This window comes from Pelophylax lessonae (assembly GCF_965119305.1).
Source record: "Pelophylax lessonae genome assembly, chromosome: 1".
In the NCBI taxonomy this organism is placed as follows: domain Eukaryota; kingdom Metazoa; phylum Chordata; class Amphibia; order Anura; family Ranidae; genus Pelophylax; species Pelophylax lessonae.
Window position 1 is genome coordinate 201,985,344 of NC_138768.1, and position 26,925 is coordinate 202,012,268.

The following is a 26,925-nucleotide window of genomic DNA, read 5'->3' on the forward strand; positions in this document are numbered from 1 at the left end:
TATAAACTTTTCTGTCATTTTTCTCAGTTTGTTGGCGGGTCCTATTAGTGCAACATGGACTCCTCAGGCCATGTGTCCCCACCCGCACCCCTCACGGAGGCCACAGGGCCCTCCGATCTCAACTGTCCACTGATGCGATTTTTAGCGGTCCTGGAAGCTTTTGTGTCCAGGGTGGAGGTGGCATTTAGAGGGCTGGGTGCCCAGAAATGACCCCCGCCTCCTCTGTCTGAGTCTGACCAAGCCACCGCAGACGTGGGTACCCAGGCTGGGTCTGGTACCCTACGCCATGCCACCTTTGATAGTGAGGATGAGCTTTCTGCTGCTGCACAGGATAAGGCGCTGGTGGATGCACTGTTTCGGTGCGTGAAACCCTAAAATTGGAGGATGCGGCTGTCGTCACTCCTGGGGGCGCGGGTTGTCTTTTGGCACCCTTTAAGGGTGGAAAAGTCTTTTCCCTTCCCGACTTATTTTGCTGGCCTACTCGCCAAAGAATGGGAGCGACTGAAACGTTCCCTCGGGGGGTCTAGGCAGTTTACTAAACGCTATCCCTTGTTACGACAGCGAGGAATATCTGTCCTGGGTTACCTGGACGATCTGCTTCTCCGTGCAGAGTCCCCCGCATTGCAGGCGGAAAACTTGGGGGTCACCATGAGTACTCTGGAGGAGTTTGGTTGGATCGTGAACCTTCAAAAGTCGTCTCTGACCCCTTCCATGAGACTGGTCTATCTGGGCCTGACTTTGACTCGTCCTCTGCCAGGGTGTTTCTTCGTCCTAAAAAAAGCTCCAGAAGCTGCAGTCAGTGGTTCGTTTGTTGATGTCCCAACGACTGGCCGGACCTGTAGGAGAGTACTGGGACTGATGGTGTCCTCCTTCGAGGCGGTCCCATTCGCTCAGTTCCACACGAGGGTTCTTCAAATGGAAATTCTTCTCAAGTGGAACACCCAAATTTTCTGGATTCTCAGATTTGGTTAAGCCGCAGGACCAGAGAGTCCCTGGTCTGGTGGCTTCGGTCCCCGATGCTTCAGTCGGGGAAGTCCTTTCTCCCTATATACTGGACAATTCACCACGGATGCGAGTCTGTCCAGGTGGGGGAGTCCTTGATCAGGACTTGGCTCAGGGAGTCTGATCGGCAATCAAAATTCATCCAGGGACCAATGTCCTGGAGCTGAGAGGGATCCGGCTTTGTCTGACGCACTGGACCCAACTGTCTGGAGGGTTGTCCAGTGCGCATTCATTCGGACAATGCCACGGCTGTGGCTTATGTCAATCACCAAGGGGGCACCAAGAGTGTCCTTGCAGCCCTGGCAGTGGCAGACATTCTACGTTGGGCGGAGCACCATGTTCCAGCGCTCTCCGCGGTCCACATTCCAGGAGTTGAAAATTGGCAGGCGGATTACCTCAGCCACCAGGCCTTGGATCCAAGGGAGTGGTCCCTGCATCTGGAGGTGTTTCAGCAGTTGTGCCTTCGCCAGGGCACTCCGGACGTGGATCTGTTGGCATCTCAGATCAACAGGAAGGTACAGAGGTTTGTGGCCCACTCTCGGGACCCTCTGGCAGATGTGCTGGTGGCCCCCTGGGGCCAGTACCGGCTGATGTATGCCTTTCTTCCTCTCAAGTTGCTGCCAAGACTTCACAGGGTAGATGGTGAAGGATTCCGGTCATTCTTGTTGCTTTGGACTGGCCTTGTCGCGCTTGGTACGCCGACCTGGTCAGGCTTGTCGCAGACTCCCAGTGGAGTCTACAGAGTCTTTTCGCAAGTCTGACTCGCTCTTTGGGCTCACGGATGGCCCTTTAGAAAGGGCTGCTTGCATCTGCTGCAACTTTTTCCAGATGGATCAGACAGACAGTGGTGCAGGCTTATTCCATTAAGGGTCAGGTTCCACCTTTCCCTGTCAAGGTGCACTCTATTCAGGCGCTTAGTGCTTCCAGGTCTTTTGCCATCAGGCGTCTGTGCTTCAGGTGTGCAAGGCGGTGACCTGGTCGTCCGTTCACACGTTTGCCAAATTTTTATAAGGTGGATGTGATGGTATCTGCGGATGCCTCCTTTTGGTCGCAAGGTTTTGCAGGTTGCGGTTTAGGGGGCCCCTTGGCTTCCTTGAGGGTTTTTCTGTTTTCAGGTGGACCTCATCTGGTTGTTCTGATGAGTCCTGTGTTGCCTGGTTGGACTTGGGGACTGTTGTTGTGTGTTTTTTTTTTTTTTTTTTTTTCTGCTGTTCCCACCCCTCATTTGGGTACTGCTTTGGGATGTCCCTACTGATATGCATCAGAGGACTGCGTCCGTCAATGAACGATGGAGAAAACTGGATTTTTGACTTGCCGTAAAATCCTTTTCTCTTAGGTTCATTGACAGACGCAGTACCCGCCCCTCTAATTTTTTTGAGTTGGTTGGTGTACTTTTTTCTCTGACACTGCTTTGATGCAAAACTGATATCCTATGCAGGAAGAGAGAGGGTATACTCCCATAGGCGTAGGCAGAAAGCATTTCTGGCTACGCCTGTGTCCTACTCCTGTAGGGGGCGGTATTACCCTACTGATATGCATCAGAGGACTGCATCCGTCAATGAACCTAAGAGAAAAGGATTTTACAGTAAGTCAAAAATCCAGTTATTTCAAGGGGCGATTGTTCCGACGTCGAACATTTTTTTTTTTTTTTTTTTTTTTTTTCAATGTTTTACTCAAACCTGTTTACATTTCCTAGGAAGGAAGGCAAGGGTTGTCCAATTCTGGACCTCAAGGTGCTAAACTGTACAGAAGTTCAAAATGGAGTCCATTCACACGGTAGTGGCGTCCCTACACCAGGGGGATGGTCTACTTCTATTGACATCAAGGATGCCTACCTTCACATTCCAATATGTGCCAGTCACCAGCGCTTCCTCTGCTTTGCTGTGGGTGAGGAGCATCATCAGTTTGTGGCGTTGCCCTTTGGTCTCGCCTCCGCTCCTTGGGTCGTCGCAAATTTTTTGGCCCTGTTGCTAGCATTGTTGCGTTAACGGGGAATCGCGGTACTGGAGTACCTGGACAACCTGCTTTTGCTAGCAGAGTCTGACGGACAACCTGGAGATTACTCTGCGACCTCTGAAGCAGTTCGGTTGGATTTTGAACTTTCAAATGTCTGCTCTGGTTGTCCACAAAACTGGACTATCTGGGTCTGACTCTGGACTCGCTCTCAGCCAGGGTGCTTCTTCCCCTGACAAAACTCAATAATTGCAGGAGGCAATTAAGCTTCTGCTGTCCAACAGATGATCATCTCTGCGGATTTGCATGTTGGTGCTGGGCGTGATGGTGTCTACCTTCGAGGCGGTTCCGTTTGCACAGTTCCGCACGAGATCTCTGCAAAGAGAGATCCTGGTAAAATGCAACAAGAATCCTCAGTCTCTAGGCAATCTGATTCTGTTGCGCCTGAGTACGAGAGGGTCCCAGATTTAGTGACCATCTTCTCTGTACTGGACAGTCTTCACCACAGATTCCAGCCTGTCCAGGTGGGGTGGCGTCCTCCGCACAGATTGTGTTCAGGGAGTCTAGACTCGGGGAGAATCCAGGCTACCGATCAATGTGTTTGCACTCCGAGCAATCAGACTTTGGATCATTGGATGATTCGTCTTCAGGGGTGTCCGGTACAAATTCAATCGGACAATGCCATGGCCGTGGCTTATGTCAATCACCAAGGGGGACACAACGTTTCCTGGCGGCTCGGGAAGTAGCCTGTATTCTAAAGGTGGGCAGAATGTTTAGTTCCAGCCCTCTCCCCTGTGCACAGTCCAGGGGTGGAAAATTGGCAGGCAGATTACCTTAGTCGACAGACATTGGACCAGGGGGAATAGTCACTTCATACGAAGGTGCTTCATCAGTTATGCCTCCAGTGGGGTACTCCCGAGGTGAATCTGTTGGTCTTAACAGGAAAGTACAGGGGTTTGTGGCACGGTCTCGGGATCCTCTAGCTGACGCCACAGATGTCTGTGTGATTTTATGCAAGCTTTCTGCAGAGACTTCTGTGCAGGATCGAGGCAGAGGTGATTCCAGTCATTAGTACGCCGAACTGGTAAGGCTGGTCGCCCATGCTTTCAAGATTTCCTCTCAGGGAAGATCTGCTGTCCCAAGGGCCAATCTTTCATCCTGCTTCACAGTCTGACTTTGATGACTTGGCTGTTTTGAAAGACTTGAGTTGCTGAAGGCTAGAGGTTTGTCTGAATCTGTGCTTCCTAAGCTCTTAAAGGCTGGAAAATCTACCTCCTAGGAAGATTAACTTCGCACTTGGAAGACGTACATTGCGTGGTGCGAGTCTTCGGTTCACCCTCGCTCCTTTTCGTGGCTCGGATCTTTACTTTTCGGAGGGTTGAGAAGCGCCAGGCCTTGAGTACCATCAAGCGCCAGGTTTCGGCCTTGGAGGTTTTCTTTAAACGTCCATGGCCCACATTCCTTGGTACGTACCTTTCATCCATGGAGTTCCACACTTAGCTCCTCCAGTACGGTCTCCATTGCTGCCGTGGGACCTTTAATTTGGTGTCAGTTCTTCAGAAGCCTCCTTTCAAAAATATTCAGGAGGTTCCCCTGCTTATGTTGTCCCAGGTGGTGGCGTTTTTGGTGGCTATTCTGCGCACAGGGTGTCGAGCTGGCGGCGCTGTCCTGTCATTCACCTTTATCTGGTGGTTCTTTGTCCATGTCAGTCGTTCGTTCCAAAGGTGGTCTCTGATTTCCATTTGAGAGAAGACATTGTGTTGCCTTCCCTTTTTTGTCCCAGGCCTGAACATCCAAAGGAAATTACCTTGCATTCTCTGGATGTGGTTCGGGCAGTCAGGGTGTACCTGGCAGCTACAGAATCTTAGGAAGTCAGACTCCCTATTTGTTCTCATGGACTGACCTAGCAAAGGGTTGGCTGCTTCTGCTGCAACCATTTCCAGATGGATCGGACAGTGATTCAGGCCTATTCAATCAAGGGTCAGGTCCCTCTTTTCCCTGTTAGGGCGCACTCTACTCGGGCGCATAGTGCTTCCTGGGCCTTCTGTCATCGGGCGTCCGTGATGCAGGTTTGTGAGGCGGATGCTTCTTTTGGCCGCAAGGTTTTGCAGGTCCTCTTTGAGGGTGTTTTTTGTCAGGTGATCTCCAGTTTTTATGGTTGAGCTAGCTCAGTGTTATCCCCCCCCCCCTGCTGTTTCCACCTCTCATGTTGACACTGCTTTGGGAAATCCCACATAGTCAAGAAGATAAAGAGCTGTGTCCTTCAATGAACGAAAGAAAATGGGATTTTTAACTTACTGTAAAATCCATTTCTCTGATGTTCATTGACGGACACAGCACCCACCCTTCTATGGAGTTAGGTTTTTTTCCATTTTTTCCATCCTGACACTGCTTGTAACAGAACTGAGTGCCTATAGCAGAGAGTGGGAGTGTATCCCTTGGGACTGCCCCATAGGTGTCAAGTTCTTTCCTGCCTAGTGCCCTACTCCTGTAGGGGGGCAGCATAGCCCACATAGTCAAGACGAAGAGCTATGTCTGTCAACGAACCTCAGAAAAAATAACTTTACGGTGAGTCCATTCAAACTGCCGCGACTTGTGTGCCCTCAAGTCGCCCCAAGTCGCTTGACATAACAAATCTCATGTAAATCAATGAGAGCCGTCTTAATTGGCACTACCGAAGTTGCTCCGACATCAGAAAAGGGTCCTGTACTACTTTGAGGCAACATGTATCCGACTTGTCCCAATAGACTTCATTGGGAGTCGCCTCCAAGTCGGATCCTTATCTTATTTGAAGCGATTTGTGATCCGACTTTGCAGGAAGAAGGAAAATTAGCCAGGCATTCCCCACATTGCAGCCATGCCTACAGTTGTTCCTATATACCATTATCTCTGCCTGGTCTGTGGGAGTGGCACTGGTGGGCCCCGATTCGTGGCACTGGTGGGCCCTGATTCGTGGCACTGATACGTGGCACTGGTGGGCCCTGATTCGTGGCACTGGTGGGCCCTGATTTGTGGCACTGATACGTGGCACTGGTGGACACTGATTCGTGGCACTGTTACATGGCACTGATGTGTAGCACTGCTACATGGCACTTGTGGACACTGCTACGTGGCACTGGTGGGCACTGTGGCACTGCTACGTGGCACTGGTGGGCACTGTGGCACTGCTACGTGGCACTGGTGGGCACTGTGGCACTGCTACGTGGCACTGGTGGACACTTAGTGTGAGGAAAGGGATATGCAGTGTAGTTGGGGTACTATATACCACTATAGTTAGATTCAATAATCTAGTTTCTGTAGGGAAAGTGTTAAATGTCAGGGTTACCGTAGTGTAGTTTAGGGTGAACTGACTATGACTGCTATGCCAGGGTGACAGAACTCATCCATGTCAGGGTGACCTCCATAAGAAAAATCATTTTTTTAGAATTATCAGAGCAGGGATGGGGCTCCGCTCCTTTTTATGCCAGGGTGACAGAACTCATCCATGTCAGGGTGACCGCCATAAGAAAAATAATTTTTCTTAGAATTATTAGTAGAGCAGGGATGGGGCTCTGCTCCTTTTTACACCTGGGCGTTTTTGTTTCAGGTGTTTGTTGGACTTTTTTTTTTTTTTTTTTTTGGACGTCTTTGGAGGCAGGCATGACATCTGAACTTCTGTGTAGGGGTATATATACACACGCACATATATGTAATATATACACATACACGTGTGAAAGGAGCGGAACCCTATCCCTGCGCTACTGAAATTATTTGCAGGAATGGCGTTACCCTCCTTTCACACCTGTGTGTGTGTGTGTATAAACCCCTACACATAAGTTCAGATGTTATGCCTGCCTCCAAAGACGCCCAAAAAATGCCCAATAAACGCCTGAAACAAAAACGCCCAGGTGTGAAAGGAGCGGAGCCCTATCCCTGTACTACTAAAAATGCTAAGGAAAATTATCTTTTTTTTTTTTTTTTTTTTTTCTGGTTCTGGACATGCTACAGAGCTGAAACTTCACAGGTACACTTTTTAGACCCCCAGACACCAAATCCAAAAATCTTTTTTTTTTTTTCCAATAATTGGCTCTCTATCAAAAACTAAAATTTTTAAGAACTTTTTTTTTTTTTGTGTGATTGAGCATGACCCAGAACCATCATATTCTGATTGGCCAAATACAAAGTCGTCTATCATAAAAGTCGCTCTGAATACGCACAAAGTCGCGCTAACATGTCGCCCCTTATGAGGCGACTTAGATGTCGCGTTAGTGTGAACCGGCTCGAAGTCTAACAATTTATTTTATTTTTTTCCCTCACAATTTGTTGTCATTGAGAAACAACAATTTTAAATTGCGTTCAATCAGCTTGCAATCAACAAGTAAGATATCAAAACAGATCGGTACAGCCAGATCAGTAAAACCCATCACCCTTCCTATCCTATGAATAAGCGTTTTTTTGCAATTAAAAGATTTTTAAAAATGCCAGAAAAGTGTGTGAATAACCAGCATTGCAGTTGCATGCCTCTACTTGTTTCTGCTACTAATTTTAGTATTCTTTGCTCTGAGTATAACCACATCCACTGACCTTAACATTTGTTTTACGTCTAGAATTCCAGGATCAAGACAAAAACGTCACCACAGTGTCTCACAACCCTGTAGTTGTGGAGAGTCAGAAGAGCCCTGAAAGAAGTAAATTGATTCAACAAAAGACAGGCAAGTCATTTTAGAAATGTTTTTTAAATTCAAACCTACATCTGAGCAAAGTACATTGTTGTTTACTGCATGCTCTTTTCTTATAGATCACAGTAGCTTATTTAGGAGACCGAACATTTCACAGATTACCTCCTTGAATGGCTTGCTTTTCTTCTATGCAATTCTGTAAGTTGACATTTTCATGCCATACATTATCAGTGCTTGTGATTTTAAAGTTCTGGTTGCAGTGTAAGATGCCAAACATTCCTGAACCCTATAAAGCTAATTTTTACATCCCTTTTTAATGCTTCTACTGTGGCAAAAATGGTATCATTGATTTATTGGTACGCCAGTGTGCTGTAAAAAAAAATTACAATTTACTTATTACTCTGTGCTTTACAGCAGTGACAATGGCACATCAGTTGTCACCCATGAAGACACCTTGAATCAAATGCCCGTGCCCACTAATATGTACTCTAGAGACCGTTTAGTCTGGCATCTGTCAACCTACCAGTATGTTCCTGGGTTGGCTTGCCATTCGCTCCTAATGTCTAATAGAAAGCCACCTAATCAGATCAAAATATGGGACACAATTTTTTACTTTTTCCAGACTGTCCCCTAAAGCAAAACATGAATGTTTTGTATTTTTCCTCTACTTAAGTTCCAGTCTGTAACACCCCTTCAATCAGACATGTTTTAGTTATCGGCACTGTGATTGTATGACCAACAATTGCTCTGCCATGAAACAATAACCCAAATGAGTGTTCAAAAAAAAAAAAAGATTTTTTTTGTCATTTAGTTGAATTTTTATTTCCTAGATTTGTACTTTAACTTTTAGTTTTACATCCTATATCTAATGACCTAGATGCATTGAAATGTATGCAATTTCACAAGAGACCTAAGGGTGTCCTGGATGTTTCTTTTTCATTGTGTTAGATGTAAAATATTTAAAGTGGAACCCCTCCTTGAAAACTGGCCTAAATGACAGATTTACTTAGGCCTGCTGGTCTCATGGGGAAGTGTCAGCTCTAAAACCCTACTTATTCACTGAAGACTCCTTTCAGTACTAACTAACGGTTAGAGCCCCTCTCAGCTTTTTATTGGTCTCCCCCCCCCCCCCCCTCTCTTTATTCCTGTTTGAATGATAACTGGTCATCAGACAGAGGGGGAAGTGTTCAGTGGATCATGTGCTCCAGTCACAACTGTCAGAGGAATTCCTTATCTAGAGAGATCTCCTCTACTTTGTCTTTTAAAGTGAAGGAAGATGTCCCCAATAGAATGTAGCAATAAGGGGTTTTAATCCCATCCAAAGCATTAAAAATTGGCTTTAGATATGTTACAGGCAATTATATATTATATAATGCGTTATCCGATTTTATTTGTCTGTTTTGCCTGTACAGGCCATGTTTAAGGGTTAATGGGGTAGCAGCATGCAACAGCCACAAAGTATTTTCGAGGAACAAAACGGACAAGTCAGAAGTTGTGCCTAATTACTGTTGTCCCCAGCGCCAAGACTATATGTGCAGCTCTTCCTTTATTGCGCTAAACCAGAGTACTCTCCAAACTAGCAAAGAAACCCCAAAAATCCAGCATGCAAGTCTTGACTGTTCATACCGGTCTATAGTCTGCTTTAATTAAGGAGCTATATTGTGTATTTTCATTTCCCAGATAATCCAATTAGTGCTATGCAATTAGCTTCAGATGGTAGTTTTAAACTTGTCTCATAGTGAGGAAAACCATGCTGCATCTGTCACTGCTGAATTGTTTTTGCTGGAAAATTTGCTGTAAAGTGTACATGTTTATGATGCCGGTCTCTTTACACAGTGTCTGTCTGCTGATAGTCTCCACATTATATATGCAGTCAAGGATTGTGTATCTAGAGGAACGACTTTCCACACTTGGTTCTCTCCATTCTGGGTAAGTATGTATTATGGAGGGAAGGGTTCTGGTTAACACTGAAATCTTCAGAAAACGTAGTGTTACTAAATCCAGGACCTTGCATTCACTAGATCTGGTCTCCCACATTACACAGAACATGGAAATGCAATTATTATTTTTTTGTAAATATGAACTGCTAAATACCTTTTCTCATCAGTAGTTTGAGCAGTCTTGTGACGTCCGTGTCGGGAGAATAAAAACTCCTTCTACAAGCTTTAACCAGACTGTCCTGTGAGGATGCAGGACCCCTGACCCACTGGACAGGACTGATCACATGCACTTTCCCATGGAAAAAAAAAAAAAAACTCACGGAACTTAGTATGTGCAGCTTGTCCCCTTGCCTCTGTACCATCTAGAGGTGGTTTGGGGACTCTGCATTGTGTTAAAGGCTGTTTGATCCTGTCTCCTCTGATCCTCCCCTTCTTCCAGAGTATTATATAATCCCTTAGGTTCCACAGTGAGTGTAACAAGCTATACACACTGATTTTATAGTTTTGGGTTTAGTAACACTTTAAGAACCAGTCAGGCATTAAAATGCGTGAGAATTTTTATCCCCCCCCCCCCCCAAGTAGTCCATCTATGCTGCTCAGAGATTGATATTGTGCTGGTAATTTATTTCTCTCTCGTTCATTGACGGACACAGCTTCTCAGGATTCCTGACTATTTGGTTATACTGCCCCCCTACAGAAGTGGGACACTAGGCAGAAAAAAAACCTGACTATGCCTATGGGCAGTCCCAGGAGGTCCCCCATGTCTGCTATAGGTATTCAGTTTTTTTTTTTTTTGTTTTTTTTCTGCCTAGTCAGGGCCTAGTTTGTCACTGTTGCTTTGGCCAACAGCCCCCCCCCCACTTGAGGTTCTGTCTCGGGTTACCCGCACGCACGCTGGACCAGTAAGTAGATGGCTCATTCCTGGATGGATGTTAACTGGGTCAATCCCTCAGTTCAGCTCCTCTTCCCCCCCCCCCCCACGATGGTGGGGTTGTGGCCCTGTTTACCCACATCCCTTCTAGAGGGGTGGGGATAGTATAGGTTGCTGGCATAGATTAGTCGCCCTTCCCTGTGGGGTCCTGGGGGGGGGGGGGGGTTACGTTTGCAGGACTACCCACATCAGAGAGGCACTGGCGGAAGGCGGCCCCCCTAGGGGTGGGGGGGCTTTTTTTTGCAGCTTTTCGGGGGATGGTGTGGATGATTCCCCTTGGAGGGGCATCGGCCGTCGGTGCCCCTGTGCGGGGTCTGTCGGCGGCCCCCTCTGGGTTTTTCTAAATCTGCAGGGTTGGTAGCCATGTTCCCTGACCTGTCTGCTAGTGAGGATAATTCCTCCACAGCCGTAGCTGCGTTGGTTGATGCACTGGTTGCATCCGTGCGGGTGACTGCAGATTGAGGGTGCAGCTGAGGCGGTTGCGTAGGTGGCTGTCCCTTCTTTTTTTGACACTCACTAGCCGTCTCGCACAGCAAATGTTTCTTTATCCCTCCTATTGACAAATTTGTCTTTCTCTTACGTCCTCCGACAGTCGCCGCCCACTTCATATTCATCACCAATGGGGTTATGTCCTTTATTCCGTAGGAGTAGCTAGGCAATAGAATATGTTAGTACAAAGACTTTTAACATATCCCACCCCCAGGGGGTGGTCCCCTCAGTACATAACCCTCCACTTCCTGTATCCAACTCAGTTTCATTTGTCTAGCTGTCAGGAGTAGCTGGAAGTTTCTGTGCTGGGGCACCTTGTCTCAGCTCTCTTTCCTTTCTTTGGATTTTATTTCAGTTTTTTCTCTCTTTCTTGTTAGCTGTTATTTTACCAGCGTTAGTTAGTTCTTCGGAAGAAGAGGTTCATGCGGGCTGCGTCTCGGGCTGACCCCCCTGGTAGCAGGCTGTGGGTCAGTGGCTTCTCAGCCCGCCATCGAGCGTTCAGTCAGGTATCGCTCCTGAGTTATCTGAACGACCCATCCCTGTTCCGTGCAGGGATGCTAGGTGAGGTGGCTACCTCACTGGACGCTGTGCGGTTTCTCAACCCACCTTCTGATGCGTCCTGGATGCGACTCTCCCTGCCTCATGTGCAGCGGTTTGTTCGCCTGTGCGGGTCCCCCACGCCATTTAAGAGGTAAGTGCATTTATGTGGGGACCTGTCTGTCTGGGGGGTGTCAGTCTGGGACTGTGTACCTTGCCCTGTGTTCACACTATTACGTTTTCCCTATCTCTCACATTGCATGCTGTGGGCTGCAGGAGGGGGGGCTGGCTGCACTCTGTGTCAGTTTTCTGTCTGTGTGAACGGCTGTGTGCTGTGGGGCTTGAGTTCTCATGCTTGGGGCACATTACAGCGCCGCTGCGGCGGTTTACCATGTTCCTTTTTTTGGGCAGATGGTGTGTTTTACTTCTCCCTCATGGGGTGTGGGAGCGGCGGTTTCGGCGCCAAACGGCGCCATTTTGGCTGCGATCGCTCCGGCTGCATGTTTTACATGCATGGCGGCCATTTTCTTGTAGCCTCCATAGGCTTTCATAGAGCACCCTGTATGCCAGCATTTCCTTTCCTTCAGGAGCACCGCAGGCAGCAGCAGCAGCACCGATCTCTCCAGGTTCATTTCTTTTTATTCCCTGTATCCTGCCTTGGTATACTTGTCCCTGTGGGGGTCCCTTGTGTGGGATGCCTAGTGTGAGTGGGCTACGATCGCAGCGCTCTCTTAAAGGGGCGGTCACCCTTTTATTTTTGCTGCTACAAGGGCATGGATTCTCAGGAATACTAGTTTCCTGCCAATTTAGTGGGAAGCCAGGGGACTGCGGTTTCCCCCCCCCCCCCCCCGGGGGGGGATTTGGCTGCGATTGTGGCTAGCCTTGCGACTCAGGTGCAAATGCTGGCGGTTGCTCAATCCTCTAAAAGGCCCAGAGTTTTCAATTTCCCCTGTTTCAGGGGGTGATGGTACTGGGGCTGCTGTGGCAGAGATCTCCTTATCGGGGTCTCGTTCCTCCCTGGACCTTATAGGGTCAGAAATGGAGGCTGAGGTAGAGGGGGTTGATAATTCTCCCCCTGGCTCGTCTGAAGAGCTTGCACTCATGGATGAATTGGTTGCTTCTATCAAGCAAACTCTGCGTTTGGAGGAGAAAACATGTCCTCCAGCTGCCTTGGCGGCTTATGGGACGCAGAAAAGGCGCAAATCATCGCAGATGTTTCCATGCACTGATGATTTTCAGCGCGCTGTGAAAGAACGATGGCGTAATATAAGCAAACCTTTTGCTGTACCAAGTAGGTTTAAGCTGCGCTATCCTTTTACGCCCGCTACTGCTGGGCGTTGGTGTGTCCCACCTCCGGTGGACCATGCGTTAGCAGTTTTGAACAAGTCCACTGCGATTCCTGCTGAAGACACCCCGGTGTTCCGGGATGCCACGGACAAGAGGATGGAGTCCCTTTGCCCGTCGTACCTATTCTATTATGGGTTCTATGTTGAAAGCTTTATTTGCTTCACTTATGGCGGCCCAGGCGGTCGCGAGCTGGACGCAGGTGCTTAGGCGTGTCCTGGTGGCTGATTCTGCCCCCCAGGCGACTTTGGATATGGTGGATCAAATCCACCAGGGTGTCATGTATTTGTGTGATGCGGACCTGGATATGGTTCCGTTGGCTGCACGTGTACACAGTGTGGCGGTGTTATCTCGCCGCCTGGTTTGGTTGAAGTGTTGGTCTGTGGATCAATCTTCACGTAAGACCTTGGCCAATCTGCCTTTTGATGGTTCTCGCCTTTTTGGCGAATCCCTGGATGCCCTAATTAAAGCGGTCACGGGGGGTAAGAGCACGCTCTTACCTCAATCCCACAAGACTGAGACGGCTCCTGGGAAAAAAAAAGAATGCTTTATTTCGGCCCCCTCAGGGGTCCTTTCGTGCCTTTCGGTCACACTTTGGGGCAAGCCGTCCAAGGGTCGAGGCTCCCGCAAGAAGCCGTGGGCAGGTGAGCAAAAGTCCGGCCAATCCGGTTCTGCGGCCCACAACAGTGCGGCCTGAAGGGGCGCCCTCACCCAATTCACAGGAAATCGTTCGATCTGGCTACTAGATCGAGTTTCTCTCTCGGCCGGAGAGCAGATTTTTTCCCTCCAGTCTTCTCTTATCCCCGGAGCGTTTGCGGGACCTGCATCTAGCGGTGCAGGACCTGAGGGCTCAGGGAGTGGTGGTCCCGGTGCCTCATCGGGACAGATTTCGAGGGTTCTATTCCAATCTGCTCACCGTGCCCAGGAAGGAGGGCTAGGTGCGTCCGATTCTGGACTTGAAGGCGCTGAACCGCTTTGTGCGGGTGCGCAAGTTCCGCATGGAATCCCTGCGGTCGGTGGTGGCTGCCCTGGTTCCGGGGGAGTTCATGGCTTCCATCGACTTGAAGGATGCGTATCTTCACATCCCGATTTTCGAGGGTCACCAGAGGTACCTTCGATTCGCCATAGCGGAAGATCATTGCCAATTTGTGGCGTTGCCTTTTGGTCTCGCCTCGGCTCCGAGGGTGTTCACCAAAGTGCTGGCACCGGTTCTGGCTTTGTTGAGGGCCCAGGGCATTTCGGTTCTGGGGTATCTGGACGATATTCTGGTTCGGTCTGCGACCAGCCAGAGTCTGGAGAAGGATCTGTCCGTCACGTTGCAGACTCTGCAGGAGTTTGGTTGGACGATCAATTTTCCAAAGTCGACATTGTGCCCATCGGTTCGGTTTTCTTACCCGGGTATGGTTCTGGACTCTGTCCAGGCGAAGGTCTTCCTGCCGGAAGAAAAACTCGCAGCTCTTCAGGTGGCAGTCAGGTCCCTCAGGGACGTTCCATCTTCGTCCATTCGGACGTGCATGCGGTGTCTGGGATTGATGGTCTCGGCTTTCGAGGCGATTCCCTTCGCCCAGTTTCACACACGGGATCTCCAAGCGGAGATATTGTCCAAGTGGGACGGGCGTCCGCAGTCTCTGGATCTCCAGATGCCATTGAGTTCTCAGACCAGAAGGGCTCTTCTGTGGTGGCTTCAATCCCCCTCAGTATCGGGGGGCAAGTCTTTTCGTCCCCTTTCGTGGACGGTGATCACCACGGACGCCAGCCTGTCGGGCTGGGGTGGTGTTCTGGGCGTTCTGTCCGCCCAGGGTGTTTGGTCGACGGAGGAATCCTCCCTTCCGATCAACGTTCTGGAACTGTGAGCGATACTCCTCTGTCTTCGTCGTTGGAACACGGTTCGGGTGCAGACGGACAATGCCACGGCGGTGGCTTACATCAATCACCGAGGGGGCACCAGGTGTGCCCGGGCGGCTCGAGAAGTGGCCGCGATTCTGTCTTGGGCCGAGACGCATGTCCCGGCAATATCGGCAGTTCACATTCCGGGGGAGAAAATTTGGCAGGCGGATTATCTGAGCCGCCAGACCCTGGACCAGGGGGAATGGTCCCTTCACCCGGCTGTCTTCCAGGTGTTGTGCGCGAGGTGGGGTCTTCCGGAGGTAGACCTGTTCGCGTCTCGTCTGAACAACAAAGTACCACGGTTCATGGCGGCGCGCGATCCTCGGGCAGACGCGTCGGACGCGTTGGTTGCCCCGTGGCATCAGCACCAACTGATGTATGCGTTTCCACCGATTCTATTGCTGTCCAGGTTCCTTCGCGAAACCGACCACGGTGATTCTTGTGGCACCGGACTGGCCTCGCCGGTCCTGGTACGCAGACCTCGTATATCTGGCAATCGACGCCCCGTGGCGTCTGCCTCTTCGAGAAGATCTTCTGTCGCAAGGACCGATCTTCCATCCTGCTTTAGTCGCTGGTCTTGACGGCCTGGCTGTTAAATCCGAGGTCCTGAAGAACAGGGGTCTTTCCCCTGAGTTCATTCACACCTTAATAAATGCGAGGAAGTCTTCCTCGGGGAAGGTTTATTACCGTACTTGGAAGGCGTATTTTGCCTGGTGCGAATCCAGGGGTTTCTCTCCTGACACTTATTCGGTGTCTAGGGTGTTGCCCTTCCTTCAGACGGGTGTTGACCAGCGTCTGGCGCTGGCCACGATCAAGGGTCAGGTGTCTGCTTTGGCCGTTCTTTTTCAACGGCCTGTGGCATCTGATTCTTTGGTTGGCACTTTTGTGCGGGGGGTACGTCATCTGATCCCTCCTAGGAGGGACCCTCTTCCCCCTTGGGACTTGAATCTAGTTCTATCAGTATTGCAGCGTGCTCCTTTTGAAAGGTTCAGGGAGATCTCGCTGTCTTTGTTATCCAAGAAGGTCGCCTTTTTGGTGGCTATCACCTCGACTCGTCGAGTGTCGGGGCTGGCAGCCTTGTCCTGCAAGTCTCCGTGTCTGGTTGTGCATTTGGACAAGGTGGTCTTGCGACCTAACCCTTCTTTTCTTCCAAAAAGGGTTTCGGACTTTCATCTCAATGTGGACATTGTCAAACCTTCGCTTTGCGCGAAGCCGAAGCTTCCGACGGAGGTGTTGCTTCACTCCTTGGATGTTGTCCGGGCGATTAGAGTCTATCTCAAATCGACTGAGTCTTCTCGCAAGTCGGATGCCTTGTTTGTCCTTCCGGGAGGTCCTCGGAAGGGCATGGCGGCGTCGGCTTCTACAATCGCCAAATGGCTCTGACGGACCATTGATCAGGCCTATGCTTTGAGGGGGAAAGTTCCCCCTGTACCTGTGAAGGCGCACTCTACCAGATCTCTGAGTACGTCTTGGGCCTGTCGTCATGGGGCCTCTGTGGCCCAGGTGTGTGAGGCGGCGACTTGTCGACTGTACACACTTTCACGATATTCTACAGAGTAGATGTTCAGGCATCGGCTGATGCTTCCTTTGGCCGCAAGGTTCTTAGTGCGGCAGTTTCCTAGAGCCCTTGTTACGGGTTCTTTGGCTTTTTGGGATTTTTGTTTTTTCCCTGGGTTTTCTTGCTCCTGTTGAGCGAGTGTTTTGTTCTTATGCCCAACTGGTTTCCTTCCTTTGGTAAGGTTCCTTTCTCTGATGGGGAGACGGCGTTGCCTTGGGCGCGGCTGAGTTCTTCCCACCCCTCATATTTACACTGCTTTGGGACATCCCCATTGGTGATGAATATGAAGTGGGCGGCGACTGTCGGAGGACGTAAGAGAAAACGGAATTTTTGTAAAATCTTACCTGTAAAATTCCTTTCTCTGAGTCCTCCGACAGTCGCCGCCCCCGCCCCTCTTTTGGGGTTTTGATGTACTCTCTACTGCTATTCCACTGAAACTGAGTTGGATACAGGAAGTGGAGGGTTATGTACTGAGGGGACCACCCCCTGGGGGTGGGATATGTTAAAAGTCTTTGTACTAACATATTCTATTGCCTAGCTACTCCTACGGAATAAAGGACATAACCCCATTGGTGATGAATATGAAGTGGGCGGCGACTGTCGGAGGACTCAGAGAAAGGAATTTTACAGGTAAGATTTTACAAAAATTCCGTTATATTGCATGGCAGCGTCCAAAACGCCCTCTTGGGGTTCCTACACACCTTGTTACTCCGAAGTGGACTGTTCCGCCAGTGGTGAACCCCCGTCCCGTCCCCAGGTTGAACAGGCAACCATGATCCTGATGGAGGAATTTAAGCCTTTTAAGGATCCGGCTGACAAAGGTGGTGGCTGTGGGCGCATTAGGTTCTCTGTTGCTGGCTCTGTATTTAGGCCAGTCCTGGCAATTTCCCTAATGTCTCAAACACTGAGTGGACTAGGCTTTTGCGTTGTGGACTAGAGGGTGAGCAGGTTCCCCCTGCCTTGCTGAGTGGCGGACCAGTTGGTTCAGGGGCTGCAGTTTGTCTGTCTGGACGCAGCTCCCCTGATTCTAAGCTGTTTCGGCAGTAGGCTTTAGGCGTGTATTGTGGCTTAAGCGTTGGTCTGTGGACCAGACCTCTAAAACTCGACTGCCTTACCCCTTCAAGGCGATCGCCTGTTTGGGACTACCCTGGATGACATCCTTAAGTCTTAAAGGGGGCCCTGGTCTAACTGGCCAAGTGCAGGATTTTTTTCTAGTTTCCTTCAGCTTGGAAGGTGTGCCCCCCCACCCGGGCCTGGGGTGGTTGGGCATTTTCACTGGTTTCCAGGCCAGTGGACCTCTTTTGGAAAATAAAGCAATGGGTCCACGAAGGGATACTGTCCGGTTACAAGTTTGTTTTGTTCTTGCCCTCCAGAAATGTTCTCCTTTCCAATTTGTGTCCTGGACAGTTTGCAAGCTCTTTTTAGGGCGGTGCATGACCTGTTGCTTCATCAGAATGGTTCAGGGTTTTTTTTTTTCCAAGCCTGTTTCTGGTCCCAAAGATGGAGGGCTAGGTTTGTCCAATTCAGGACCTTAGGGCTTGAATCTGCTTGTGTGGGTGCAGAAGTTCAGGATGGAGTCCATTTGTACAGTGGTGGCACCCCTTACATCAGGGACATCTGCCTCCTATCAGCATCAAGGATGCTTCCCTGCACATTCCACTGTGTCCCCAAATCTAGCATGGTGCTACTCTTGGGTTGCGCCTTTGCTCCTCTTGGGTTGCGCCTTTGCTCCTCGGGTCTTAACTTAGTGTTGGCCCCGGTTCTGACATACGCCAGCGGGAGTTTGCGGTAATAGGCTCCCTGGATGACCTCCTCTTATGAGAGGAGTCCTCTGTGTCCCTGATGGGCAACGCAGGGATAACTATACTGACCCTGAAGGGTTCAGTTGGCCTCTGAATTACTGTAGGTCTGCTTTGATTCCATCCAAAGAATTGGAATTTTTTGGTTCGGACTCTGAATTCTGCTGTAGCTAGAGTTTTCCTTCCTCTGAGCAATGTCCAGAAGTTGCATGCTGCGATTCATCTACTACTGTCCAGCAGGTTGTCCTCCCTCCCGTCTTGCATGCGACTGCTGGGCCTGATGGTATCTACCTTCAAGGTGGTTTAGTTTGCACAGTTCCATACGTGGTCCCTTCCAAGGAAGTTCTTCATAAAATGGGACGAGTGTCGCGGTCCTTGGATGATCAGACTTAACTGCGCCGAGCAACCAGGGGGTCCCTGGTTGGGGGGATTTGTTCCCCAGCTCTTCCACAGGGCAAATCTTTTTCCCCCTTGTCTTGGACAATGGTCACCACAGATGCCAGTCTGTCTAGATGGGGCGGTGTCCTGGGACTGAGCTGTGCTCAGGGTTGTTAGATTCTGGAAGATTCCAGGTTACTGATCAGTGTCTTGGAAGTTTGGGTGATCAGGCTGTGCCTGGATTACTGGACCGATTGTCTCCGGGGGCTACTGATACATTTCCAGTCGGGCAAAGCCACTGTGGTGGCCTATGTAAATTACCAGGGCAGAACAAAGGTTGTATTGGCAGCACTGGCAGTGGCTAACATCCCCATGGTCGGCAGAACGCTTCATTCTAGCTCTCTCCACCGTACATATGCCACATGTGAAAAAGCTGGCAGGCGGACTTAGTCAGCAGGCGTTGGACCAAAGGGAGTGGTCCCTTTTTACCTGGACATGTTTCGTCAGATATGTTTTCGGTGAATCTGTTGGCTTCTTGGCTCAACAGGTACTGAGGTTTGTGCAAAGGTCACGGGATCCTCTGGCGGATGCCACAGAGGCTCTGGTGGCCCCGTGGGGCCAGTATCATCTGATCTACACTTTTCCTCCTCCAAGTTTCTACCATGGCTTTTATCGAGGCCAAAGGGATTCTGGTCATTCTAGTGGCCTCACTGGTCTTTGTCCGCTGACCTTGTGCGATGGGTCGTCGACCTCCTTTGGACACTGCCTTTTGGGGAAGATCTGCTGTCCCAAGAGCTGGTTGTTATCCTGTATTGCAGTCGCTGGTTTTGACAGCCTGGCTGTTTGAAAGCCGGGTGCTGAGGGATAGGTTTTGCCTGGGTCTGTTTCTAACGCTGCTGAAGGCTAGGTAGTCTACCTCTAGGATAGAAAGATCTACCATCGTGCGTGGGAAGCGTACATTTCGTGGTGAGAGTCCTTGTGTTCATCTTCGTTGTGGTTTTTTTTTTTTTTTTTTTTTTTTTCTCGGTGGCTTCAACGGGTGGTTGATCAGAAATTGGCCTTGAGGACTATCAAGGGTCAGGTGTCAACTTTGGCGGTGTTCTTTCTATGGCCCCTGACTACGCACTCCCTGGTGCATAACTTTCTTCAAGGGGTTCGACCTTTAACTCCACCGGTGCGGTCTCCTTTACCGCCTTGGGATCTGAACTTGGCGCTTTCAGTCCTCCAGAAGCCTCCCTTTGCAAATATTAGGGGGATTCCCTTGCTTACGCTGTCCCAGAAGGTGGCCTTTTTTATTGGCTATCACCTCTGCTCACGGGGTGTCTGATTTGGCGGAGTTATTTTGTTGCATCATCTACTTGGAGGTCCACAAAGATATGGTGGTTCTGGCCCCTGTCCATCATTCTTTCCTAAATTAGTCTGATTTCCATTTGAATGAAGACCTTGTTTTGCCTCCCCTGTGTCCCAGGCCTAAATCTTCTAAGGAAATTGCGTTGCATGCCCTGGATGTGTGGTATAGGCGATTCAGGTATACCTGGCAGCACAGAGTCTTTTCGGAAGTCAGACTCACTGTGTTCACAGATGGGCCAAGAACAGGACTATCCGCTTCTGCGACCATTTCAAGATTGATCAGACAGTGACTCAGGCCTATTCGATCAAGGGTCAGGTTCCTCCATTCCCAGGAAAGGCGCACTTTACTCGGGCACTTAGTGCTTCCTGGGTTTTTCATCATCCGTTGCCAGTGACACAGGTTTGCAAGGCGGCCACTTGGTCCAAAAAGTGGATGTGTTGGCATCTGTGGATGCTTCCTTGGCCGCAAGGTTTGCAAGCTTCTGTTTAGAGGGTCTGCTCCCTCTTTGGGGGAGTAATGTTCAGGTGGGCTCCAGTTGTTTTTTGTTGAGCTCCTGTTACCGGGTTGGCTAACTTTTAAGCCTTGAATTTTTTGCTGTTCCCATCCCTCATGTTTGACACTGCTTTGGGACGACCCAATGGTCAGGAATCCTGAGGCGCTGTCAGTCAATGGAACAAAAGAGAAAATGGGATTTTTGACTTGCCGTAAAATCTTTCTCTAAAGATCATTGACGGACACAGTACCCACCCCTCTGTGCAGTTGGTTTTCTTCTGACGCTGCTTGTATCAAAACTGAATGCCTATAGCTGAGTGGGAGTATACCCCTGGGACTGCCCCATAGGCATAGTCAAGTTTTTTTCCTGCCTAGTGTCCTACTCCTGTAGGGGGCAGCATAATCCAACTGTCAAGAAGATGAGCGGTCAGTCAATGAACGAAGGAGAAATGGGATTTTTTGACTTGCCAGTACCTTTTGGCACCACAGGTCCTCCACTGCGGCGGGGGTGTTCACCTTTCCCGCTTACTTTGACAACATTGTCACATAACAGTGGGGTTGTCCAAAACATTCTCAAGGTCCTGAAGAGTTTTGTTATGCAGTGTCCTTATAAGGATTCCCTGCTTAAAAAGTATACGGTCCCACCTGTAGTGGACTCGCTGGTTTCCTTGGCCTTTAAAGATCCGGTTGATAGGCGAGGCTCTAGCCTGCCACATGCCACTATGGCTGGTTCAGCTTAGGCCGGTATTTGCTATTGCCTCTGTGTTGCAAACTGACGAGTAGGCTAAACTTTTTTACGCCATGACCTGGAGAGGACACGGCTTCCCCTGCCTTTTGCGGCGATCCAGGCGCTGCAGTTTATCTGTGATGCCTCTCTTGGATGCGGCTCCTTTGATTTTAGGCTGTCTGCATCACCAGTGGTCCTTTGTGTCTTATCTGGCTGACAATGCTGGTCTGTCGACCAGACTTCTCAAAAGGCTTTATCTGATCTCCCCTTTGTGGGGGATCGCCTGTTTGGAGCTTACTTGGATGACATCATTAAGGGTCCCACGGGGTAAGAGTGTTCTTCCACAGGCTACCGAGGGCAAGGAGCCCAGTCGTAGACGTGGGCCGTTCTCGGCTTATGAGAGGCCTTTTTCGTCCCTTCAGGGCCTTCCCTGGAGGTTCCAAGAGGACCTGGTCTGGCAAGCCACAAGGGCTCTTCCAGACCTGCGGGCAAGGCTTTTTTTGCATGAATGAGCACCCTCACCCGTATCTTTGCTGATTTCTGGATCCGTGGACCTCTGGTACAATTCAGCCCGGCTACAAGATTGCGTTTGTCTTTTCCTCTGGAAAGGTTCTTCCCTTCCAACCTGCACTTGTCCCCTGAGGGGGATTGTCCCAGTTCCGGCTTTGGGATGTTTTCAGGGGTTTTACCCAAACCGGTTTAGTATTCTGGAAGGAATGCACGGTACATCTAATTCTGGTCCTCAAGGAGCTAAACTGCTTTGTGCTGATACAGAAGTCCATTTGCACGGTAGTGGCGTCCCTACATCTGCAGGATTTTCTCGCTTCTATCGACATCAAGGACACCTACCTTCACATTCCAATATGTGCCGGTCACCAATCGCTTCCTCCGCTTTGCCATGGGTGAGGAGCATAATGTTTGTGGCTTTTTTTTATGTTTTGGTTTCGCCTCCACTCCTCAGGTCTTCAAGTGTTGGCCCTGGTGCTAGCATTGTTGCGTCAGCGGGGGGGATCGCGGTACTGGGACCATCTTCTGTGAGCAGAGTCTGACTGCTGATGGGCACCTTTTGAGATTGCTCTGTGATCTCTAAGGGAGTTCAGTTGGATTCTGAACCTTCAGAAGCCTGCTTTGGTTCTGTCCAAAAAAACTGGACTGTCTGGGTGGATTTGGCCTCAGCCAAAGTATTACTTTCTCTGGAAAAATTCAGAAATTGCAGGAGGCAATTCAGCTCCTCTTGTCCAGCAGACGGTCATCCCTCTGGGCTTGCATGTGGGTGCTAGGCCTGATGGAATCTACCTTTTTTTTTTGAGATTGTTCCATTTGCACAGTTCCACATGAGATCTATGCAGAAAGATTCTGGTGACATGGGACAAGAATCCAGTCTCTAGATGTGGCTTAGTTCTCCAGCACTTCGACAGGGAAATCCTTCTCCCCTGTACTGGGTGGTTGTCGCCACGGATGCCAGCCTGTCCGGGTGGGGAGGCGTCCTCGCTGCACATTGTGCTCAGGGGGCCTGGACTCGGGAAGAGTCCAGACTGCTGATCAATGTACTGGAACTCGAGTGATCAGACTTTATATTTGTACCAGACACCACTGAAGACAAATTGTCCAATGATACAATCGGACAATGCCACGGCCGTGGCCTATGTCAATCGCCATGGGGGCACAAGTGTCCTGGTGGACCAGGCAGTAGCCGGCATTCTAAGGTGGGCAGGACGATCATTCCAGCCCTCTCTTCCCTACACATTCCATGGAAGAGGGGCATAGGTGTGTGGCATGGTCTTGGGATCCTCTGGCCGACGCCGCAGACGTATTGGTGGCTTCTTGGCTTATTGTGTGATTTTATGTCTTTCCCCCTCTCAAACTTCTGTCAAGACTCCTGTGCAGGATCGAGGTAGCAAGGGATTCCGGTCTTTCTAGTGGCGCCAGAATGGCCTCGCTGGTTTTGGTATGCCGATCTGGTACGGCTGGTTGCTGATGCTCCTTGGAGACTTTCTCTCAGCGAAGATCTGCTGTCCCAAGGGCCAATCTTCCATCCTGCTTTACAGTTGCTGATTTTAATGGCTTGTCTCTTGAAAGCCAGGTGCTGAAGGATAGAGGTTTGTGTGAATCTGTGATTCCTACGCTGTTAAAGGTTAAAAATTGACCTCTTGGAAGATCTACCATCGTACTTGGAAGAGGTATGTTGCGTAGTGTGAGTCTTGGGGTTGTTCTGCGCGCCTTTTTCGGTGGCACAGATCTTGGCTTTTCTTCAACGGGGGGTTGAGCAGCACTTGGGCTTGAGTACCATCAAGGGCCAGGTTTCAGCCTTGGCGGTTTTTCTTTCAACATCCATTGGCCACACATTCCTTGGTGTGTACCTTTCTCAGGGAGATACACTTGGTTCCTCCAGTGCGGTCTCCATTGCAGCCATAGGTCCTTTAAATTGGTGTTATCAATTATCCAGGAATCTCCCTTCGAAAAACATCCAGGGGTTCCCCTGTTTACCTTGTCCGAGAAGGTGGCCTTTTTTGGTGGCTATTACTTCTGCATGCAGGGTGTCAGAGCTGGCAGCGTCTTGTCGTTCACCTTACCTGTTGGTATACAGAGCTAAGGTGGTTCTTCATCCCTAGCCGTTCCTTCCAAGGGTTGTCTGATTTCCATTTGTATGATAACGTTGTTGCCCTCCCTATGTCCCAGGCCTAAACATTCTAAGGAAATTGCTCTGCGTTCCCTGGATGTGGTTCGGGCAATCGGTGTGTACCTGGCAGCTACGGAGTCTTTTAAGAAGTCCGACTCACTGTTTTGTACTCACGGTTGGACATCAAAGATTTGGCCGCTTCTGCTGTGACCATTTCCGAATGATCAGACAGTGATTCAGGGCTATTCATTTAGGGGTCAGGTTCCTCCTTTCCCTGTTAAGGCACACTCTACTAGGGCGCTTAGTGCCTTCTGCACCTTCCGGCATCAGTGATGCAGGTTTGCAAGGCGGCCATCTGGTCGTCTATAAAACTTTGTAAATGTGTGCACAAAGTGGATGTGTTAGTATCTGCGGATGCTTCTTTTGGCTGCAAGGATTATCAGGCTGCTGTTTAGAGGACCTGGTTCTCTGAGGGTGTATTGTTTATCAGGTGAGCTCCATGTTACCTGGTTGGCTATGGTTAGCCTTGGGAATTTTTTTCTGTGGTTTTCCTACCTCTCATGTTTGACACTGCTTTGGGACGTCCCATTGGTAAGAAGAATCAGCTGTGTCTGTCAATGGACGAAAGAGAAAATGGGATTTTTGACTTGCCGTAAAATCCATTTCTCTGATGTATTGATGGACACAGCACCTACTCCTCTGTGGAGTTGGCTTTCTTCTGACACTGCTTGTAACAAAACTGAGTGCCTATAGCTGAATGTGGGTGTATACCCCCTTGGACTGCCCATAGGCATAGTAAAGCTTTTTCCTGCCTAGTGTCCTACTTCTGTAGGGGGCAGTATATCCCAATGGTTAAGAATCAGGAGCTGTGCCTGTCAAACATCAGAGAAATGGATTTTACGGTAAGTCAAAAATCCTTTTTTTTTTTTTTCTCCTAGTCAGAGCAGAGTTGTCAACTTCCTTATTGAATGACCTGTCGCCTTCCTGAGTTAGGGCTAATAGATGACACTGTCCTTGCTTCAGTAGGGAGGGGCAATTTAATTTTCTTGTATGTGCAGCACCTTTGTCATAGAAGTGTTGAGTGCAGGCTGGAGATAAGATGGTCTTGCATCCCTGCAATCTGCTCTGAGATTATGAAAAAAAAAAAAATGAAACCCTGAATGTCAGCAATTCCAATACCACAGTTGCTGTACTCTGAAGTATGAGCATTTCAGACACTGGCACCATGTAATGTGGAAGTAAATTGGATCTCCCCATTTTCCTGGACAGTGACCTTGGTGGATAGATCAATTCACTGCAAAGGTACCTTAGAACTATCTTAGAACTACTACAGTCACATGAGCAGTGGCATGTTTTATAATGTAGACCTGATTATCACTGCAAATAAGCCTCCTACCAAAACTAAAGCTGCCTCTTGGGGGAACAAGGGTGAGGCCTACTTTACTCCTACAGAAAAAAAGCCAGGAAGCTTAGTCGTAATGGGTGGCATTTTGTAAATGGAGCAGAGAAAAGATTTAGTGTTGTTTTTTTGCATTTGTTGCCTAAACTTCTACATTAACTAGTAAATTGCTAATAATCCACTTCTCTTTCAGATGGTCGGCAGGGCAAGGAATGAGCAGTTGGCACATTAACGCAAACCTGATATGTGAAGAATTAACGGCCAACCTGGAAAAACTTGACAAGGTAGTCTCAGGTTTCTGTATTGGTTCTAGGAAGTCTTGAGGTTGGTTAGAACTACCAATATGGAGCGCACACCAAGGCATAGTCCAGTGTGAGTGGACCTGGGACTACAAGCAAATGGTGCCTCCCCATAGTTACTGCACACCACTGGTCACAAGTGTAATCAGTGGCTTCAGCCTGATCCCCTTCAACCTGTTTCACCCAATTTGTGGGGCTTAATCGTAGATGCCTCTACAATTAAGTCCCAAATCTGGTAAAAGGAGTTTGGGGGAAGTTCCTTCCTCAGATGAATATCGGGCTGAAGCTACTTTGATACATTTGTGACCAGTGGTGTGCTGTAACTGTGGGGAGGCGCCATTTTTTTTTTTTTTTTTTGCAGTCCTAGGATCAAGCTTTTACCAAAGCGAACAAGCCCCTGATGGTTATTCAGCTGGCCAGAGCGGTACACTAAGGCATCTCAAGCAGTATGGTTTGTTTCCTTATGGACGTGGCCTAAATGTTTAAAGTGGCACAAGTGTATAATTGCAGGCAACGGAAGGACGAGGATGGTGCAACCCTGCCATGAAATTGTTCCTCAAGTAGGCATACCAGTAAAAGCTGAAATTCCTTTTCCTACTGCCAAAATGCTGCTTTAAGTAGAAATTTTCCTCTGGCATTTGGTAATGCCAGGTGTCTATGGTTCCCCACCCACAGCTGTCACTAGTTCTTTATGCTGACCTCAATGTCATTACTGTTACCAGTATACATATGGATGTCTGAATGAGTAACAATTTACACCAGAAGTAGTAATTCATGTGAGTTGGTAGAATTTGCTAAGAGTCTGAGATGCAAACTTTCAATGATTTGGTCCATTTTTTTTTTTTAAGCAACTCAATTTGAAAACCATTTTTAGTGCCTATCGCTTTTAAGGGAAACTTTTTACGTTATTTTTGTATACAGTTTTTTTCCTGTCTTTACACATTCTGTGAGTTTTTAAATGTGTCTTGCAGATTCAGAGAAGCTTGCAGAGGTTACTGGAAGATGCAGAATAAAACTTATGTTTCCATTGATGGTACACCAGTCTCTGCTGGACAGAGGAATTTTATTGCTGAATCTGATCAATGAACTGCATGGAAAGCCAGAAATTTCATCTCAGGAAAGCTTTTTCTAGTCCTTTCTACTGGTTTGTTTTCCTCTAACATGAGTAATGTGGTTAAAGCCTTCTCGCATTTCTTGCTATTGACTTTTAAGAGAATTATTCTTACATTTCACTGTGAAAGACTGTTTTGCACATGTTTCTGTAATGTATATTTGAAGCACTCCTCCCTTTACTGTCTTATTTATGTCAAGGGCTTTGTTTGCTGGAACCATAAACCAGCCCGGTGGAGACTTAATGTTTGCAACATAATGCTGCCACTTTAAATCAAGTTACTGTGATAAGGGTATTCGTCTTCTAGCAAATGAACTATGGAGAAATTGGCAATCTTAATGCCCATGTTGTCCACCATGTAATCATTCAGGAACCAGGCTACCTTGCCAATTATAACAAAGCATAAACTTTGCTATCGTACAGATGCTGCATCCTGTCTTCCTGAGATGT

General features: G+C 48.9%; 1 protein-coding gene across 2 annotated transcripts in view; it reads left to right on the forward strand.

The window, feature by feature from the left end:
- GRAMD2B (GRAM domain containing 2B) overlaps positions 1-26,557 on the forward strand; it is a 309,850-nt gene extending 283,293 nt beyond the window's left edge. The window contains exons 11-15 of one of the 2 annotated variants that reach the window (XM_082272826.1): positions 7,542-7,646; positions 7,733-7,811; positions 9,450-9,542; positions 25,259-25,349; positions 26,336-26,557. In XM_082272826.1, coding sequence (XP_082128952.1) covers positions 7,542-7,646; positions 7,733-7,811; positions 9,450-9,542; positions 25,259-25,349; positions 26,336-26,377 — 410 coding nt within the window. In that variant the 3' untranslated portion in view covers positions 26,378-26,557. The other variant, XM_082272825.1, reaches the window with a different exon arrangement.
- The last annotated feature ends 368 nt before the right edge of the window (positions 26,558-26,925 follow it).